At 39.7% G+C, this 20,122-nt stretch overlaps 2 protein-coding genes across 8 annotated transcripts in view; one reads left to right on the top strand and one right to left on the bottom strand.

The window, feature by feature from the left end:
- LOC145343236 (KH homology domain-containing protein 4-like) overlaps positions 1 to 3,500 on the top strand; it is a 47,676-nt gene extending 44,176 nt beyond the window's left edge. For 2 of the 4 annotated variants that reach the window (XM_080189325.1, XM_080189324.1), the window contains exon 14: positions 2,492 to 3,500. In XM_080189325.1, the coding sequence (XP_080045451.1) occupies positions 2,492 to 2,766 (275 nt within the window). In that variant the 3' untranslated portion in view covers positions 2,767 to 3,500. The other 2 variants (XM_080189326.1, XM_080189327.1) reach the window with 2 other exon arrangements.
- An 81-nt stretch (positions 3,501 to 3,581) lies between these two features.
- Positions 3,582 to 20,122, bottom strand: part of aggf1 (angiogenic factor with G patch and FHA domains 1) — a 47,559-nt gene continuing 31,018 nt past the window's right edge. For 3 of the 4 annotated variants that reach the window (XM_080189319.1, XM_080189321.1, XM_080189320.1), the window contains 8 exons: positions 18,726 to 18,831; positions 15,898 to 15,949; positions 14,933 to 15,034; positions 12,754 to 12,919; positions 10,338 to 10,420; positions 7,792 to 7,916; positions 4,898 to 4,997; positions 3,582 to 3,901 (listed from right to left, as the gene is read on the bottom strand). In XM_080189319.1, coding sequence (XP_080045445.1) covers positions 3,674 to 3,901; positions 4,898 to 4,997; positions 7,792 to 7,916; positions 10,338 to 10,420; positions 12,754 to 12,919; positions 14,933 to 15,034; positions 15,898 to 15,949; positions 18,726 to 18,831 — 962 coding nt within the window. In that variant the 3' untranslated portion in view covers positions 3,582 to 3,673. Of the gene's footprint in view, positions 3,902 to 4,897; positions 4,998 to 7,791; positions 7,917 to 8,491; positions 9,271 to 10,337; positions 10,421 to 12,753; positions 12,920 to 14,932; positions 15,035 to 15,897; positions 15,950 to 18,725; positions 18,832 to 20,122 lie in introns of those variants that run through there. The other variant, XM_080189323.1, reaches the window with a different exon arrangement.

Raw genomic sequence — 20,122 nt, 5'->3', positions numbered from 1 at the left:
TAGCTACTGGTACTTGAGGCAGTTGTGGATGTCATTGAGCTTCTTCTGTTATTATTGGAGTATCTTCAAAACAGCAGGTATGGAATGACAGATCCCTGTGGAAGAAAACAAGTGACAGCATGTGTTGAATTACAAAAACTGAGTAGGCCCTACTGCCTCTGGAGCCTGCTCACTGATTTAATAAGATTGTGGTTGATGCTTGACCTCAGCTCAACTTTTTTGCCTAATCTTCATATTTTTTGATTTCCTGAAAATTTATCATCCTTGAATAACTCGGTGACTGAGCATCCACAGCCCTCTGGGATAGCAAATTCCAAAGATCCAGGATGCTCTGAAGAAATTGCTTCTCATCTCAGTCCAAAATGGCCTAATCCTTATCCTGAGACTGAGTTCTAGACTCTCCAGAAAGGGGAAACAGCCCCTCAAAATTTTGTATGCTTCAATGACAGTTGTTTGGCTACGGCAAGTACTTTACTAGTTCTCTTTTTACTAATAAAGTCTCTTGTGGTATGATTGGTTCATTTGGGTTTTTAACTAGTGCTTATTGTTTCTCATTTCTGTTGCTGGTGTAGTTAATGGGAAAAAAAGGTGCATCAGTTTTGGTCTGAAGAAAATATTTTGTGTCAGCTGGAGAAGCAAGTTTCAGTACAATATGTAAACTGGCTATGTTTCTCAGCTGAATGTCTGAAGAGCCTCATTTTACTTAACAAAAGCTTTCTTCAAATTGAGATTACAGGAAACTGAAAAGTTATTGAAATTGAATTTAATGTCTCACTAACATGATACCAATGTTTGAAAATAAAGAATGAAAAAAATTAACTATGGTGCTCTTACAGAAAGTAGTAGGTTTAGGGAACAGGAGAATGTCAATTCAGAGTGAAAACAAGTACATTGGTTTTTGAACCATGCAATGGAACTGAGATTTGACTTTGAAATACAATATTCCAATCAGGGTGAAGAGATAGGTTAAACTACATTGAATTTATTAAAGAAACATTTCAGATCTGATGGGAATGTTAAGTTCAAATCCTAGTTTAAATGACACTAAACAAGGGTAATGTCGCCATAGTTCCAGATGACCATAGGCTGCCCCATGAAGGGAAGAGCTGACTAGTGGTAATTTAACCTGAGGATCATCATACTTCAAGCGAGAGGCAAGGTTGATAAGATTGGCCTTTGAGAATAACCACAGCCATTACTGGAATTGAACCCACACCATTGGCCTCGCTCTGCAACAAGAAGAAGCCAGCCAGCCAGCTGAGTTAAACCAACCCTGGATACTGCAGTTCCTGTAATTGGAGTGAATTTTCAATTGGTACATTGGACAGAACACAATTCTCAATTTTAGCATGACGACTGCATATGTTGTATCATACTACACCTGTAGAAGCATGCCTTTTATAGTTGATAATGACCATAAATAAGCCTTCATTCAGACTATTTATTTTCCCTGGTTAAAGGAAGAAAGAATACATATGGATTTTTAGTGGGTGTTTAACAACAGGACTGTGCTATGTGAAACTCAAACTGGTGTGAGACATACAAGCCTGGACTGCACCATGTACGTTGGTGAAATAGCACTTATAGTAAACTGTTCAAATATTTAATACTGAATATGGAGGTCTCCCAGCCAGGGGATTTACAGTTATCAAATCCTGTGCCAACACCAGCTTGCTTAGTTAAAAAAACTAAGTGATGCTATTTCCTTTACTATCCCTAGAAATGTGATTTATCCAGCTGGTATTTTAAAGGCTTTGGTATAGGAACCTACACAATTTTGCACATTTATACAAATAAGCTTACTTTTATGGTATAATCTTTTAATGACCTAGGTTTTCTCCAGGTGCTGCAGTTGCCTCCCACACCCCAAAGATGTGTTATTAGGCTGATTGGAGGTAATAAATTGTCCCTAAATTAGTTTTCCTCAATGTGGAATGCCATAATCATAGATAAGGGTCATGGGTGGAGGGGGGACTGGTAATGTTAAAATGGTGGCACAGGCTCATTGGGCCAAAGGGCCTGTTTGCCAGGCTGTTAAACTGTAAACATTATTAAGTCTTTGGGGGAGAAAGAGAGGTATGCCTAATTTGTTCAGTCTGGTGAAAGTTAACATTTACTGTAATACTGTTTATGGCATTTGTGAAACTGATTGATCAAAGATGGGGCATTGTTTAGAACTATGATTTGCATGCTGTAAAATTTCAAATCGTGCTACAATATGAGCATAGTGATATGTAGCAATTGACCTGAATTTAATTCTCCCTTTTGTCTTGTGTTCTCTTACATGTTTCTGATGGGACATCACCTGCTGCTGTCAACTTGATATGGTTTTCTGACATCTTCATTGTGTGCTGTACAAATGATTCATTTTAACATTAACTTTCTGTAAACATTAACAATGTGTTCTCTTTCCCACAAACTAATTTTTTTATATTTAATATTTCTGGGCTTTGTCTATATGGTGTTTGGGGATTCTTATTTTAAAATTTAGGTCATGTCTCTTCTCCAAGCCACAAGCAAGACAAGACCATTGATAGCCTAGGTGCCCTGGCCCAGTATGGAGAGGATTCTTCAGATGAGGATGATGACCGGCATAAGCGAAGTGGGAGATACCGGCCTTCTGGAAATGCATCACGCAATATGTACCATCCCTACTTTCAGTATTCTATCCAACATCAACATCATCCTCCTCATCATCACCACCAGCAACAACATGGTCTACCAAGGTCCCAAAATTCCATGCCCTTCTGGATGGCACCTAACTGATGTTGTAAATGTATGTTCTTCACATGTGGCTAAATGGCAGTTGTACAGATGAGCCCATGTGTGCACTACTATTACTCAATATGCCAGGATTCCTGGGTTTTAATGGTAATGGACCATCGTAAAATGGACTTTTACATAAGGTGCAGAAATGTGAAGAACCATCCTATTGGCATTTTTATCATCCATTAGCTACAGTAATGTGAAGACTAAAGTCACAGATTATCTTCAACAAACAATTCCAGAATTAAGGACATAGTGAAAACTCCAGCTTTCTTACCCGCTCCACTTGTACTTTGCAAGCAGCATGATTCATGCACCAATCTTATGTTGTAATTGGCAAGAGTTTAGTGTATTAAATACAGCTGTGAAAAAGATGTGTTTGTGTTGAAAACTCACATTTGAAATACAAAGCAAAATTTTTTTGTGTCTATTAAAAGCTACTGCATGACACTTTTAGACAATTCACTGGACATTGTGACTAGTAATAGACATTAATCCTTGCTCTAACTTGAAGGGGCAGAAGCAGCTTCAGTAATATTTGGGACTTTATTCATGTCATGCTATTTATGTTGCATTTGTAATGGGAAGTTTCAAGAAATGTTACCTCACCTCTTTCAATATTCATTTTGGAGCAAAAACATATACAACATTATCAGATGTGAGGGGATGCGGTTAGTTGATGAGATTTTACTTTCAGGTGAAATTCTTCATGGAAAGAGTATAGTGTGTGTGTGTGTGTGTGTGTATACATATATATATATATATAGCAAAGTAGGCTGGGCATCCTAAGACTGGAACATAGTAATGTGAGTAGCAACAAAGTCACTTGAAATTAGTGAATAAACATATTTAATTTAAAAATATTAGTACATAAGTGAAACACCAGTTGATGAAACTTATTTACAAGTTAACTTATGGCAGAGTCTTCAGACTGCTCCTTTACATTTTCACCTTTGACCCATGATGTTTTCACTTCTGCCTTTTGCTCTGTGGCTTGCTGAAAAGTTTCAGCAAATCTCTCTCTAGCTTTGGCCCAATTTTTGTGTTTTTTGGATCTGAACATTTGCACATCTTCAATGGAAATTGGTGCAGTAGCTCCCAAGCCAGCTTGTGACTGAAGAAGTTGAACTTGAATCTGAAAAATGGATATAGTATAATAATGGGCACATAGTGGATGCGCTATTAGATACATTTATTCCACTTTCCTTTGAAAAGCTGTAAAATAAAACCTAAATGTAAATTTATCAATTTTTGAACATTACATGTCGACTCTGCTCTCAAAAGGTTTTGCACTAGACCACAATCCAGAAATATATTTGAGCATCTGTACATTTACCTTTACCGTACTTCCACCACAACTGTAATAAAGGTATCCAAATTCATTAGCAAGTCTGGACAGAGAATGTTGTCACCTGATGTGCACATACTTTTGAGCATCATTACTCAGTAGTGATCAATAAAGAGAACCCTGATATGTTTTTCCTCTCTCCCATCTCCAATTAATGTCAAACACACCAAAATCTTCCAGAAGTGTCAGACATGGAATTTTCCTAATTTGTATTGCTCAGTATCATACCAATAGGTATGTTTTTCCTACTGAACTAAAGGGAGCTCACAATGCCCTCTAGTTTGATAAATGGACTGTTGGCAAAAGATGTTAAACACAAATTTGGGTAACAAATAATGCAAGTTGATTTGCGGTCCCTACACTGATCCCTGAGGCATACCACTAGTCACTGGTTGCCAACCAGAAAAACACCCATTTATCCCCCACTCTCTGCTTTCTGTTAAGTTAACCAAACCTCTCCATGCTAATATATTGTACAGCAGCCTTTGGTGAGGCACTTGTCAAATGCTTTCCGGAAATCCAGATGCACTACAGTCAACAGGTTCCCCGTTGTCCGTAGGGCAATAAAAGAAAATACTCAATTTCCATGGAAGGAGTTTGAAAAAAGCCAGCTATTTACAATCAAGTTCTCTATTAAAGAACAACTGCATATTATAGTTTTGTCATTTAAAATACAATAAATAATTATCTGTTTAGTCTCAAGTCATCATTTGCTTCCAATCTTGCTGATCCAAAAAACCTATATCTAACAATTTTCTCTGGAGAAAGGGAAGGACAACTTACTGGCTCTTTAATTCCACAACTCTCTTTGCCAAGTCCTTCTCCTTTCTTCCATCCCATCTTCTCCATCATCTTTCGCCCTTTGTTGCTGTCACCGATTTCCCTAAAATCAATAAATACAAAAATTAGTGCTTTGATGGTTTCCATTTTGTCTTTAGACAGCAGTTTATGTGTAAATTTGAACATCAAAACATGTTTTATATCCAGATGTCATGGATATAATTGTCCCATTGGGAAGACACAGCATGGATTCATGAAAGGCAGGTCATGTTTCACTAATCTGGTGAAATTCCTTGAGGACATTACGTGCACGATGGACAATGGGGAATCTGCGGATGTGGTGCATTTGGCTTTCCAGAAGGTATTTGACAAGGTGCCTCACCAACACTTGCTGCGTAAGATAATGGTGCACGGTGTTATGGGTCATGTATTAGCATAGATAGAGGATTGGTTACTTAACAGTAAGCAAAGAGTGGTTGGCAATCAGTGACCAGTGGTGTGCCTCAGGGATCAGTGTTGGGACCGCAATTGTTTACAACTTACATAGATAATTTGGTGTTGGGGACCAAGTACTGTGTCAAAATTTGCATATGTCACTAAGATGAGTGATAGAGCAAAGTGTGCAGAGGACACAAAATCTGCAAAGGGATATAGATAGTGAATGGGCAAGGGACTGGCAGGTGGAGTATAATGATGGTAAATGTGAGGTCATCCATTCAGTAGGAATAGCAGCAAAATAAACTAGTATTTAAATGGTAAAAAATTGCAACATGCTGCTGTGCAGAAAGACCTGGGTGTCCTTGTGCACGAATCACAAAAAACTAGTTTGCAGGCAATTAAGATGGCAAATGCAATTTTGTCCTTTGCAAAAGGGATGCAGTTTAAAAACAAGGAGGTTATGTTGCAGCTGTATAAAGGTGCTGGTGAGACCACACCTGTAGTAATGTACAGTTTTGGCCTCCTTACTCAAGAAAGGATATTCAAGCATTGGAGGGAGTGCAGAGGAGATTCATGAGGTTGGTTCCATAGTTAAGAGGTTTGGTTTATGAGGAGAAATTGAGTAGGCTGGGACTGTACTCACTGGAGTTCAGAAGAATGAGGGGAAACCTTATAGAAACATGCAAGATTATGAAGGAAATAGAAAAGATGGAAGCAGAGAGATTGTTTCCACTAGATGAAACTAACAGATGAGAGTGGCTACTCTTGACATCAAGTACCTAACAATAACATCAAAATGTCAGGATGTTGCCTGATATGGAAGGACTGGGTTATGAGGAAAGATTGAACAAATTGGGGCTGTTTTCCCTTGAAAGACGGCGACTGGGGGGGGGGGGGGGGGATGTAATAGAGGTATATAAAGATTATGAAGGGTATAGATAGGAAATAGCTTACCTCTGTTTATTCTATGTTAGAGACACACAGTACGAGGGGACATGGACTTAAGGTAAGGGGGGAGAGGTATAACACAGATATTAGAGGGAGGTTTTTCACACAGAGGGTAGTGGGGGTATGGAATGCTCTGCCAAGTAAGGTGGTGGAGGCAAGCACGCTAGAGTTGTTTAAGAGTAACTTGGGCACATGAGTGGGTTGGAGATGGGAGGATATAGGACATTGTTTTAAATAAGGTTCATTAGCACTGGGACATCCCTGGTAATGTAAGTGGATGGTATGATAATAATGTTTTTTCTCTTTTCATTCACAGATTTTAAGTCGATCCGCCTTGTTGTCCAATGAGGGGCATACACGCGATGGGTCGTATTTGGGCTGCTCTTGAATGTTCGAGATTGGCCTAGTGCTTCATGTCGTTAGTGTGTGCTTAAACTGGACCAGATGCTGGGCAACACGACAGCTCAGTGACTATCACTGTTTGCTGTGCAGACACATGGATTTGGGCCAGTGTCTGTGGGAGTTTGCGCATTCTCCCCGTGCTTGCATGGGTTTTCTCTAGGTGCTCCGGTTTCCTCCCACACCCCAAAGATGTGCTATTAGGCTGACTGGAAGTAATAAATTGTCCCTAAATTAGTTTCCCTCAATGTGGATTGCCATAAAACAATAGATAAGGGTCATGGGTGGGGGGGGGACTGGTATTGTTAAAATGGCGGCGCAGGCTCGTTGGGCCGAAGGGCTTGTTTCCCGGGCTGTTTTTGTTCTTTGTCTAGTGACATATAGGAAGTTGCTACAGCCAAGTCAATTATTTTGACCCAGAATATTAAATTCCTCGAAGCAGTATATTGGACCCATCTACTTTCAAACTTTTTCAAGCTGCTTAAACTATCTGTTTTCCAAACTGCAGCTGACAATTCCATAGTGTTTTGACTTTATTCATGACTCCAGATAAAGAACCTGGATATCCAGGCTCATTCCATGTATGTACCACCCTCTGCGTAAAAACGTTCCTCAGGTTACCATTAATTCTTTTGCCCCTTAAACCTACGCCCTGTAGTTCTCGATTCCTCAACCCTGGGAAAAACACTGAATGCATTCATCCTATCCATGCCGCTCATGATCGTATACACCTCTATAAGATCAGCCCTCAGTCTAAATAGAATTGTTAATTTAGAAATTTTTTACAATGCTTTTGTTTTTTGGGTTTTCAATGCTGCCACTTGCAAACAAAGTGCAACCTAGAACAATGCTTAATAAATAATACAATGGTGAAAGGCCATATAACCAAATAGAGTGTGAATCTCTTAAATGGATAATACCCTGAATGACTTTTTATCCAACAGCATTATAACATTATTCTATTTGAAGACTGGTCTATGAAACGCCAAATATCATTCTTGGTAGGCAATTAACATTCTCTACTGAAAATGAACAAGTAATTACTTGGGAATATCTGAAAGTTCCACCAATTTTCAGTGTGGAGTCACAACTGGGCTCATTTATATACTCACACATTGACTGAAGCTGGAGCATCATCTCTTCTGTAGATGCCATCACTTCCAACAACCTGCCTGCGTTTTGCCGCTCGATCCTTGTATACTGAGTTTTTTAATACGTCTTCTTCATATGTGCTGTTCTAAATATAAAATGGTAGTTCTACTAATTGTTTGAAAATTAACACAAATATGACACATCAGAAAGAGAATTTCAGATTTTCTACTTATGTAGAAACACCCAGTATATTTTAGAGAACTGAGATAATCCAGATCTTTTACACTAATCTCAACTGTGACCTGCTGGGCTCATTTTATGAAAAATTCTTTAGTGTCCCAGAGGGTCCAGATCAAGGGCATTAATTGGACTTAGCGACCAAGGAGATAACCGAACCAAAGGGACAGATCAAAGAATGCATGAGGGGTTGAGAAGACAGATCAGCAAAAAGAGATGCTGGTCAGAGTAATGTAAAGATAGGAGCCAAGGCAATTGGTGAAGCTGGAATCGAGAGCGTTTTTTTGCTCAAGACTTGTTCAGCCTCACAGCTCTCTCCCCCCCCCGCCCCCCCCCCCCCCCCCCCCCCCGCAACAAAACCCAGTGTCCCAACTATCCAGTATTTACATACATTTTGTGGTGGTGGTATTGAGTCACATGAATCAGTCAAGGAGTCTATGCTGCTGTTACAACACAGTTTTTACAAGCATATCGCAGCTTTCCATCATGTCAGTAATCACAGGGCTGAGCAGGAATCTCTCCTCTTACTGCCCACTATTGCTGCGTTAGAAGGATTTCCAGGGATTCACCTTGATAGTCAGGGGGGCAGTTTGTGTGGCAGGAACTGGCTGGTAGAGATCCTTTGTTTCCTGGATGTTTAGTGCGAGGCCCATTCTCTCAGAGACCTTGGTGAATGCGTTGACGATGGTTTGTAGCTCGGCCTCTGGATGTGTGTACATGCACAGGCTGCAGCTCAATGGCAGAAATTGGGATGGTCTTGATTCTGGCCTGGAGATCACAGAACCCTGAAGTGCAGAAAGAGGCCCTTCTGCCCATCGAGTCTGCACCAAATACAATCTCACCCAGGCCCTATCCCCATATCCCTACATATTATACCCACCAATCCCTCTAACGTACACATCTCCAGACACTAAGGGGCAATTTCTTAGCATGGCCAATCAACCTAACCTGCACATCTTTGGACTGCAGGAGGTAACCGGAGCACCCAGAAGAAACTCACACAGCCAGAGGAGAATGTGCAAACTCTATACAGACAGTGATCCGAGCCGGGAATTGAAGCCAGGTCCCTGAAGCTGTGAAGCAGCAGTGCTAGCCACTATGCTACTGTGCTGTCAGATGTCAGAGGTTGAACAATTTCCCCCTATCTGAACCCCTGGACAATGTAGATCATTTCCCATACCTCAGGAGCCACCTATCAGCATGGGCTGACATTGACAATGAAATCCAACATCGATCAACACGCCAATGCAGTCTTAAGACACCTGAGGAACAGAGTTTGAAGACCGAGACCTCAAATTTAGCACCAGGTTCATTGTTACAGGGCAGCCATGGTCCCCACCTTCCCATATGCATTAGAAACATGGAGAATGTATAGCAAACACCTCAAATCGCTAGAGAGATATCACCAACATTGCCTCCGCAAATTCTTGCAAATCCACTGGCAGGATAGTGTACCAATGTGAGCGTCCTCTCCCAGGCAAGTACCCCAGTATCAAGGCACTGATCGTGCTCGACCAGCTGTGATGTGTGGGCTATATTGTTTGCATGCCTGGCACAAGGCTCCTGAAACAAGTGCTTTGTGATAGCAAGTGATCATTAGGAGGACAGGGGAAATGCTAAAAAACACCCTGAAAGTCTCCCTAATTAAATACAACATCCCCATCAACATGGGGAAATCACTTGCCTTAGAACGCAAAAACTGAAGAAGTAGTATCCATGAAGGTACCAATCATCTTGAGTGTCACCGTGTGTCACAGAGACTAAATGCGAACAGCAGAAAAACAGCACAGAATCCAGAATATCCCACCCACCCACCTCATCAAACACCACCTGTCAAACCTGTGGTAGAGTCTGCGACTCTGGGATTGGCAGATTAACCACTGCAGAACCCAACTCCCCAGAGTGGAAGCAAATCACCCTCCACCCTGAAGGACTGCCAAAGAAGAAGTGGGTGTACATACTGCAGTGGTTCAAGGTGGCGGCTCACCATCACCTCTCAAGGGCAATTAGAGATGGGCAACAAATGCTGGCCTAGCCAGTGATGCCCACGTCCCATGAATGGATAAATTTTAAAAAACCTTGAGTGCAACCATTTTAAAGGCATTTTTGAAAAAGTGATCAGTATTTTAACTTGTCAAATGTTTGGTAGAAAGACTTTTAATTATGCAACTGCTAAGGTTAGATGCATTGACCCAAACAGGTGGAGTGTGGCGACTAGGCAAATTTCACAGTAACTTCATTGCAGTGTTAATCTAAGTCTCACTTCTGACTAATAGATAAACTTTAACTTTTACAGTGAGCTGATGGAAACAATTCAGCAAAAACACACCTGCAATCCATACTTGACCTGAATCTGTTTTAACTCTTGACGTCGTAATTTATCTTTGTCCTGTTTACTCAGCACTGGAGCAGCTAACGAAAAACAAAAGAAAAAGCAATACAACAGATTAGGACATTACAAGACGACAAGCAATAGATTCTGCCCTAACAAGTGTGAAGATGGCACTCAGTAGAGTGCATTCTTTGTCACACTGTGTTAATCCAACACACATAGCTCCTCCTCCAGGATTCCCCCTTTTCCCTCCCTTGTTGGTATTCTGTCAGTATAAAAGGTTAAAAAGACCTTTTCATTAAGAACTTCCATTTCACTGAAGTGGCTTCAGGTCAATCCACACTCACATCCAACAACCTGCTCTGAATACACTGCTCAAATTTTGACATGTGACAAATTCCACCACAGGCGCTGAGACAATCTGCAACATTCTAAAATAAACAACATACTAAATAAAACAATGCACATTATTCTAAAAAAGTCAATATTTGCCCGGCCTCCCAATGTTAAGAGATTCTTTTAAAAAATTCCAAGATCTGTATCCACATATTTGCCAAAACTGAGTTCTTCTTTGGGCCAAGTGTACCAAGTTTTGTTAAAATCCAGGCATTAGTGTTTGAGGTATACAAACAAATGGGGCAAAAATATTACTTATGCCCACCTTCAGTGGCAGAGGTAAATTTGAAAGTTGCAGCATGGAAACAGGCCATTTACCCAAACCAGTTTGGCAAACACAAAATAAACACTGACACAGACAAGACCTAGTTAAGGTGAACTGCATTTAGACAGAAACTAGAGAAACACATGGAGGAATGAAGTAACATATGTTGGTGGGGTAAGAGAAAGAAAAGGGGCGAGAGGCGGCTTGTATAGAGCATAAATATTACATGGACAGATGCAATATTTGTTTCTGTACTGCAGATACTTTTACTAAACTACATTTAAATGATAAGCTACAAAGGGTCGTAAACAAAGCCCAGTCCATCACTCAAGCCAGCCTCCCATCCAATGACACTGTCTACACTTCCTGCTGCCTCAGAAATGCAGCCAGCAAAATCAAGGACTACACGCATCCCAGAAATATACTCTCTTCCGCCTTCTTCTGTCGGGGAAAAGATACTCGTACCAACCAAGAACAGCTTCTTCTCTGCTGCTGTCAGACTTTTGAATGGACCTACCTCGCCTGAAGTTGATCTTTCTTTACACCCTAGCCATGACTTTATCACTACATTCTGCGCTCTTTCTTTCTCTATGAACGGTATGCTTTGTTTATATAATGCGCAAGAAACAATACATTTCACTGTGTACTAATACACGCGACAAAGTAAAACAAAAAAATGACGATTTATAGTGCAATCGTTAACCACTGAAGTGAATTGTACAGCTTCGTAACTTTGCATATTTACTCTTATTTTAGTTCAAAATCTTTCATATTAGTTTTGTATCCATGCCCCTATGATTGGAACCCTTCAATAGGAAATAATCATTTTCCAGTGGAGATGGAAGGCTTCAGTTCAATAACAGGATTTACATTTTCACAATGAGGGAGATGGTCATGTGGAGACATTGCAGGAGCTACAAAATGCAGCCAAGGGCATCTTTTCCCACCACTGAGGTTTCTCAATTCTTCACCTTAAATATTTGCTGCTTCTATGTTGAGGCACGTGTTCCAACAGGATGGGTAGGCTAAGAAATTCTTCAGAAAGTTGGCAGAGAATATCTGAGGTATGGACTTAGTGCCAATAGAGTATTTATAAGTTATTGACACTTGCCTTTCCTCCTTAGTTTGAGATTCTGCTATTAAAGGTAAACCTATTCTTGGACTACCACCCACTGGCTTTGTCATGCAACTGCATGCTTAGGCACATCAACTCTGTGCCAATACAGTGCCAAAAGAAATTTGTAGCTGTTATATGGTAAGTTTTTTAATACTTAAAATTCCAATTGCAATACTGCTTACAGGTAAAAGGGGTATTACAGGTACTGACACTTTTAGAATGATTTTTGCACAACAGGGAATAACAGGAATATTGAGATGCGAATCACTGTTCTGAGCAGTCTGTCCAAGTCACTTTAAACTTGTGATGTGTCACCATCTGCAGTTGAGCATTCAGCATGCATTCTCCAGCTGCAACTGATCATACCTGCACAGGACAAGAATAGTTGCTCAGCTCTTCCTCTCACTGCCCAAATGCATGTTAACAGTAGGCAACTGTAGATAAATCCGGCTCAAAGGGTTGATTCAATACAAAACATTCATTTTTGCCAAATCAGTTAACAGGCAAACAGGGATAATATTAGTGAGGAATCAGGGCATAATTGCATATTATTATTAATAATTCATCAGTTTTAGAACAAGAGTGGATATATAGAGCAAAAACATAAGTATAAAGAAATTACCATATTCAAATACCTGTAAATACTTCTTTTTTATTGAGACGCATGTGTGCTTTAACCTGGCCTGGCTCACAACCATTGCAAGTATCAGTTCCTGGATGGATATGGAAAGACAATACTGTCTCCCCAAATTTCACTTCATCACCATGCTCCAACCTATGAGGACCACATTTATTTTTTGGCTGAAAAAAATTACAAACATTAAATAGATGGCTAACAAGCAAATATTAGTTACATGTTATTTTGCAGTTAAAACATCACAGAATAGTAGAGGTGTAGAGTACTTGAATTAAATGAATACCAAACACAGATCTGACTGAAATTGGTGTATTTTGAATAATTTCCACAGATCAGAAATAAACCAGAAGGTGTTTTCATTTTTGTATGATCAAACAAAACACTTAGCAGAGAACGATCTTCCTGAAATCTTAATATTAATTTGCAGGCTAAAATCAAGAAATATTTCCAAAAATCTAAATATTAGTTAAATGAAGGGTTTTGTGTTGCACTAATATCCAAGGATATTTTGGTCTTGGAGGGAGTGCAGAGGAGGTTCACTAGGCTGATACCGGAGATGAGGGGGTTGGACTATGAGGAGAGACTAAATAGACTGGGTCTGTACTCGTTGGAGTTTGGAAGGATGAGGGGGGGATCTTATAGAGACGTAAAAGATGATGAAAGGGATGGATAGGGTAGAGGTAGAGAGATTCTTCCCGCTCAGAAAGGACAACAGGACTAGAGGCACAGCCTCGAGATAAGGGGGGACAGTTGAGAACGGAGTTGAGGAGGAATTTCTTCACTCAAAGGGTGGTGAATCTCTGGAATTCTCTGCCCGTTGAAGTGGTGGAGGCTACCTCGCTAAATATATTTAAGACACGGGTAGATAGGTTTTTGGTAGGCAAGGGAATTAAGGGTTGGCTCGAAGGGCTAGTTGGCCTACTCCTGCTCCTATTTCTTATGTTCTTATGTTATGGGGTGAAAGCAGGAAAGTGGAACTGAGCCACTTCAGATCAGCCATGATCTTATTGAATGGCGGGGCTGGCTCGAAGGGCTAGATGGCCTACTCCTGCTCCTACTTCTTACGTTCTAATCTGTGTAAAACCTCCCTGGGCCACTGAGTGAACAATGTCTGAGTCTATTGCATCACATATCTTATCTACTGATGCCAACCTGTATACTCAGGATTGAACTGAAATGGTGGTAGGTTTAACTTGATAAAGCATCAGCTTCCCAAGACTTGGAGAACCAGATCTCATGACTGATGATATTCAGTAACATAAGCAGCTGTGTAGCTTCAAGGAAGTTAAGAATTCCCAAGTCAACCTTATAAATCTTAACTTTAGCTTCTGCTCACTTCTGAGAAGCAGTGCATTTTTTGCCTTTGATTGTCAAACTAGAATCTTAGAAGCAGATCATTTTCTGCAGAATGTCTCCTAAAGTGAATGCAAAGTTCTGTCCACACAATAAAGTTTAATCCAGTTACTGTTATTGCGGTCACTAGAGCAGAGAACTATATAATGAGAAGGGCTCGGGCTGAGCATTGGGTGTGGAGGCTTTGAGTTGAGAATTCTAATTGTCTGACAACTCACAGAATGCCCACATGGCCAAAAAGAAAAACCATGAAGAGTACACGCAGAACATACTGTGATAAAACACATATTTAAGGAAAAGGGAAAGCAATAGCTTGGAGGTATTGTCGCTGGCTAGCAATCCTGAGTTACCCAGAGTAATGCTCTGGGGACCTTGGTTCAAATCACACCACAGCAGATGGTGAAATCTGAATTCAATAAAAATCTGCAATTAGAAGTTGAATGGTGACCATGAAAACATTGTCGATTGTCGTAAAAACTCATCTGGTTCACCTGGTCTGGCCTACATCTGACTCCAGGTCTGCAGCAATGTGGTTAACTATTAAATGCCCCAGCCAGCTATTCAATACAAGGGCAATCAGGGATGAGCAATAATTGCCCGCAACCCCCACATCCCCATGAATAAATTTAATATATAAAATTGAAGTGATAATGAAGAATTTTCTGAACTCAAAACAGTATTAATTTCTGCACAGAACAGTTTTCTCAGAACAAAACTAACTTCATTCTTCTTTTCTGGTAAGATGGTAAGTGTTCACACTCCCACACACAATGTTGAGGAAGGTTAGCAAAACATCTTAGTAACTATTACAATAACAATCATACCATGAGGATTCTGTTCCCATTGACCACAGTCCCATTCTGGCTCCCCTGGTCTACCAGCATGTATTCCTGTAGATCTCGGTCAAAGTATACTTCAGCATGGAACTAAACGAAAAGGAAACCAGGACATTAAAAAAAACCAAAGACCAATATGTCAACACGTAAAAAATGTAAAACTACTTTATAACAGCATAGAATGTTAAGATGCAAAGTTACACCTGCAGTTCCCAGCACCATTAGGCTGTATCAATCCATGGTGGTGAAAATATTACATTTCTTTTTATTTATTTGTTCACAGGATGGCTAGGCCAGAGTTTATTGCCCAATCCTAATTATCTTTAAGGTGAGGGTGAGATGACTTCCCGAATCCCTGCAGTTCTTCCACAGAAGGGAGTTCCAGGGTTTTAACCCAATGAACTGTCACTAACAGTGAAGAAACAGGGGACAAATTGTGATAAAATATTTCCCCATACATGAGAACTTATGGGCGAGATTCCTAAAGCTATCTCATCCGTGCGTTGATTAATCACTCAGCTTCTAATTTTAAGTGATCTGGGCATCACTGGCTAGGCTAGCATTTATTGCCATCCTTCACTGCCCTCAAGGGGGTGGTGGTGGTGAGTCACCTTCTTGAACCATAACAGTTCCTGTGCTGTAACTACACCCACAGTGCTGTTAGGAAGGGATAAATAGATGTTGTAGAGAGAGGAATTAGAAGATTTAGAAATAAACATACTCGTAGTTTGGGACTTTAAAAAATTCACAATCTGAGATGTACCATATATACACACGTACCAAAAATGGATTTCAAGTGGTAGGTAATTTAATATGCCACTGAAAAGGAAGTTCTGTAAATATTACATTTGTTGCCGAAAACAAAATATTTGCTTTTACATTGAAACTAGTCTCAATATTTTTAATGCCATTCTATTTTCATGTTTACAATTTAATGTGATTACATTACTAACCTTACTCACTCCAATTTCAGCTATTCTGATTGCATGGCCCATATCTTTCTCTCTGTTAAGTAGAAAGAATCACAATTAACAAATTAAAACAAAATGCACATTGCATTTTTCTTTACTTCCGTCAGGGATTTGAAAACTTAAATCACATACACTACGCTGCATTTGTTTTCATTTTCTGGAGTTCCAGTAACACAAGTCAAGATGATTTCACACAAAGTTGATAAAATCATTTAAGGGAACAGCATATTCTCGGCTTGTTCTCAAAATCACTACAGCCAAGATTCCCCGTCTCACCTGCCATGGGACCGGAAAATCCCACCCAAAAATCAATGGATCTTTGGCTGGTCCATCCAATTTTCTGCCCACCTGTGATTCCCACTGTGGCTAGGACCGGAAAATCCCAGCCTACATCTCAACATAACTATCAGCTGTCATGTCCCATTCAAAGCAGGAGGCTGTGACCGCAGAAGATTAAAAAAAAAATTGGATATAAAGAATGTGTTTAACCGGTAAATATCCAGAGGACTGTCAGCCGCCCTTTATCACGTTATAACAAAAAACCAAGTATTTTCTGCAGTATTAAGACATTAATTCAAATATTGCCACCCCCATATTCAGCATGTTCAATATTGTAGTTTTGCAAATTGGAATTTTAATTAGAATCATAGAAAGCCTACAGTGCAGAAAGAGGCCATTTGGCCCATCAAGTCTGCACTGATCACAGATCACCCAGGCCCTACCTCCACATTCCTACATATTTTACGCACTAATCCCTTTAACCTGCATATCTCAGGACACTAAGGGGCAATTTTAGCATGGCCAATCAACCCAACCCGTACATCTTTGGACTGTGGGAGGAAACTGGAGCACCCGGTGGAAACCATGCAGACATGAGGAGAATGTACAAACTCCACAAAGACAGTGACCGGAGCTGGGAATTGAACCCAGGTCCTGGAGTGTGAAGCAGCAGTGCTACCCAGTGTGCTACCACGTCGCCCATGCTAAACACAAATTTGCTGAAATTGATTAAGAATGATAAATTAATAATCAATATTATATGATATAAAATTAGAAGTTAGAATGAGAATTATACATCCCAATACTAGATATAAATACAGCACTCATTATTCACTGACTACTCTTGTAAGCAACACGTAGAAGTAGTTTACTCATTATGGTGCAGGTACCTTTCAGACTTTATAGTAAAAACTCAACAGAGTGCATCAGTATTGCAGTTTACCTAGTCTTCTTCTGGTTTTAAAGTTAAATTGACAAGCTCTTAATTCTATTCTTCTTTGGCAAAAAAAGACTGCTACCTAGATATGTAAAAAGATAGCTATTATGTTTGGCTAAATTGCAGCATTTATGTTATCCAGGTAGGATCATTAAATAAAACATCTTTAATTGTTTAAAGGCATGTAAACCCATAAGATTTACTCCCTTGAAGAATTTATCACTGGTAAGCCCCACAGAAAGAACAGACATTCAAAATGGGCGAACTAATATCCCATAGTCTTGAAGGAAAGAAAACTACTGGATGTTACTTTTACATTCTTATGCCAGGCATCTAAGCCACAAGATCAAATTTATTCATGATGTGTTTAAGGTCTTATTCTGAAGTTGCAATTCAATTCTCTTGATGAGAGCTGAAGTGGTAAAAACTAAGTAGACGTGCACAAAAATTGACGGGCACAAGGTGTTCGAAATCAAAGACTAAAGAACAGGAGATTCATTTGTGGAAGGCAAACTTAGGAGGAAGCAAATGAACAAAGGGCGTGAGGCCCTTCCTCATTTGTTCAAATACCGTAATAGCAGAGTAGGAAGCTTTGCAGACAACAATCCTGATGTATTTTAGAAAGTGGTTGAATCAACTTTCTTCACAGTACTGGATAAAAAAAACAAGTTGCACTGTAATAAGAGGAGCACAGTGGTTAGCATTGCTGCTTCATAATGCCAAGGACCCAGGTTCAATTTCAGCCTTGGGTGACAGCGTGTGTGGAGCTTGCACATTCTCCTCGTGTCTGCGTGAGTTTCCTCCGGGTGATCCGGTTTCCTTCCATAGGAAGGTTAGGTGAATTGGCCACATTAAATTTCCTCTTAACTTCCCACGATATGTAGGTTAGGTAAATATGCAGGGTAAATGCATGGAGTTACAGGAATGGGACAAGGGAGTGGACCTGGGTAAAATGCTCTGTCAGTCAGTGCAGACTCGAGCAGCCAAATGGCCTCCACCTTTACAGTAGGGGTTCTATTATTCTAAGGACATATTACTGAAAACATTGCTGATCACTACACCAAAAGGAGCTCCAGAGATGACCTCATGAAAGGCACTATTTAAATCCAAGTCTGGTGGAAACCCACAAGTATCAGAATATTTGTGACACGATAGAGACCTATCAAATACAACCTGTTCTGAAGCAAATGTTCCAGAAGTAGAGTTCAAAAAGTTTTTCAGTTTAGAAAACAGGAACAATACCTACTTTTTTTTCTAAAAGGTTATTCTCAAGACATCAATGTCTGCCAAGGCAGACATGATAGGCTGAATGGCCTCCTTCTTTACAGCAATAGTGAAAGTTCTGATGTCTCTTAGCGTTACCATTTGAAGAAATAAAGCCAAGAATGTGTTTTGCTATTTAATCACAAGATAGCAGAACAGGATAATAATTAAACTAAAGAGAACATTCCCATTGCCAACAAAAAATTGCTCGAACAATTAAGCACGGGCCAGGTGAAATTCTTTACCGTGGAATCTAACATCTGACCTTCTACTGGCTAACCTTGCTTAACCGGCATAGCAGTACCAAGATTGATAATGTTCTGTCCAGTACCTTCCAATTGTAGCTGATTTTACTGCAGTGATGATGAAGAGTGTACCAGGTTCCAGAACTGGTGATCGCACCACTATCACACGAATGCATGGAGGCCACAGCTGACCTATACATTGGAAAGCAATTGGGAATAGGGCAGAAATGATTAATCTTAATTGTACAGATAGGACAATCAAAATTAAGACCTTTAAGATAAGCTTTAGTGCATCACATGGATATTTGCTTTAAGATAGTTCATAATTTGTGTCATGCTAATCAAATGAAAGTCCTACATATTTAGCAAGATGACATTAGACTACAATAAAATATTTCAAATATCGAAAATCAGAAATATAAACTGACCAGCACCAAATAATGTACATGCTAAAGTCAGGTTACAGGCTCTTTACAGTGGTGCTTTATTTTCTTCTGATTTAAAGGCTAGTCGCTGTCAATATTCAGTGTTGATGAATATTTAATATTTCAACAACAACAACGCACACATTAGTCTGCAGCAGGTCAAAATCATGACAATGCTGGAGGTTAGCCCAAGATTGGTAGTGTTGCATCACATTTGAAATTGGCGTGAATAGAGGGTATCATTTGGATTTTCAAAAGGCATTTAACTAGGTGTCACATAAAAGGTTACTACACGAAATAAGAGCCCATGGTTTTGGGGGTTTAGCTTCTGTGAATCATTTTAAAATGAAACAAATCTAGACTCAAGTTTGTTCTCTACGGCCTATCATTGGGAATAATTTCAAACTTACCAATTGCACGAAAACATTTTTGCCATGATTGACTCTATTTCCTTGAATAGAGGTCAGGGTGAAGGAGGAAATAAAACATATAGATCTCAGTTCGTTAAGCCAAAAACTATTTGCAGAAACAGTAAAACAAAGAAAAGGACAGTGCAGAAGCATTGGAGGGCAATTTTATGTTACACAGAAATGAAATCAACAAGAGAGGGACTGCTAGAGAGTTTCTTCATTGCAATATGCCACTAAGTGCAGCATGAAGAATATAAACTGAAAGAGCTTAGCATCACCTTGACCTTAGGTGTGAGGAGTTATTGGAGAAATTGTAAAGAATGTGTCAAATATTTGCTATTCTGGTATATATTAGGATCCAAACAGAATATGATCAACAAATTAAGACAGAGCTTAGGCCACTTCAAGATGAAGGGGTTGCACTGAATTATACGGTGAACTTGCAGATAAACTCAGCAGGACTAAAAGAAGGTCCTGAAGATATAGGCAATCATCACTAAACCTGGATTAATAAACATCTCTGATGATCAACAAGTGTTATGCATGAACCTGTTAGGGAAATGCAACTATGTCTAACTGGGAAAACAAAATCATGTAACCATTTGCCATACAAAAATGGCCTAAAGTTAGAATAGTTTTAATTGTTCA

Source organism: Carcharhinus amblyrhynchos, chromosome 5, assembly GCF_965287045.1.
Source record: "Carcharhinus amblyrhynchos chromosome 5, sCarAmb.v2.hapA, whole genome shotgun sequence".
Classification (NCBI taxonomy): domain Eukaryota; kingdom Metazoa; phylum Chordata; class Chondrichthyes; order Carcharhiniformes; family Carcharhinidae; genus Carcharhinus; species Carcharhinus amblyrhynchos.
Note: the sequence above shows the minus strand (reverse complement) of the source record. Positions and strands in the feature narration are given on the sequence as shown.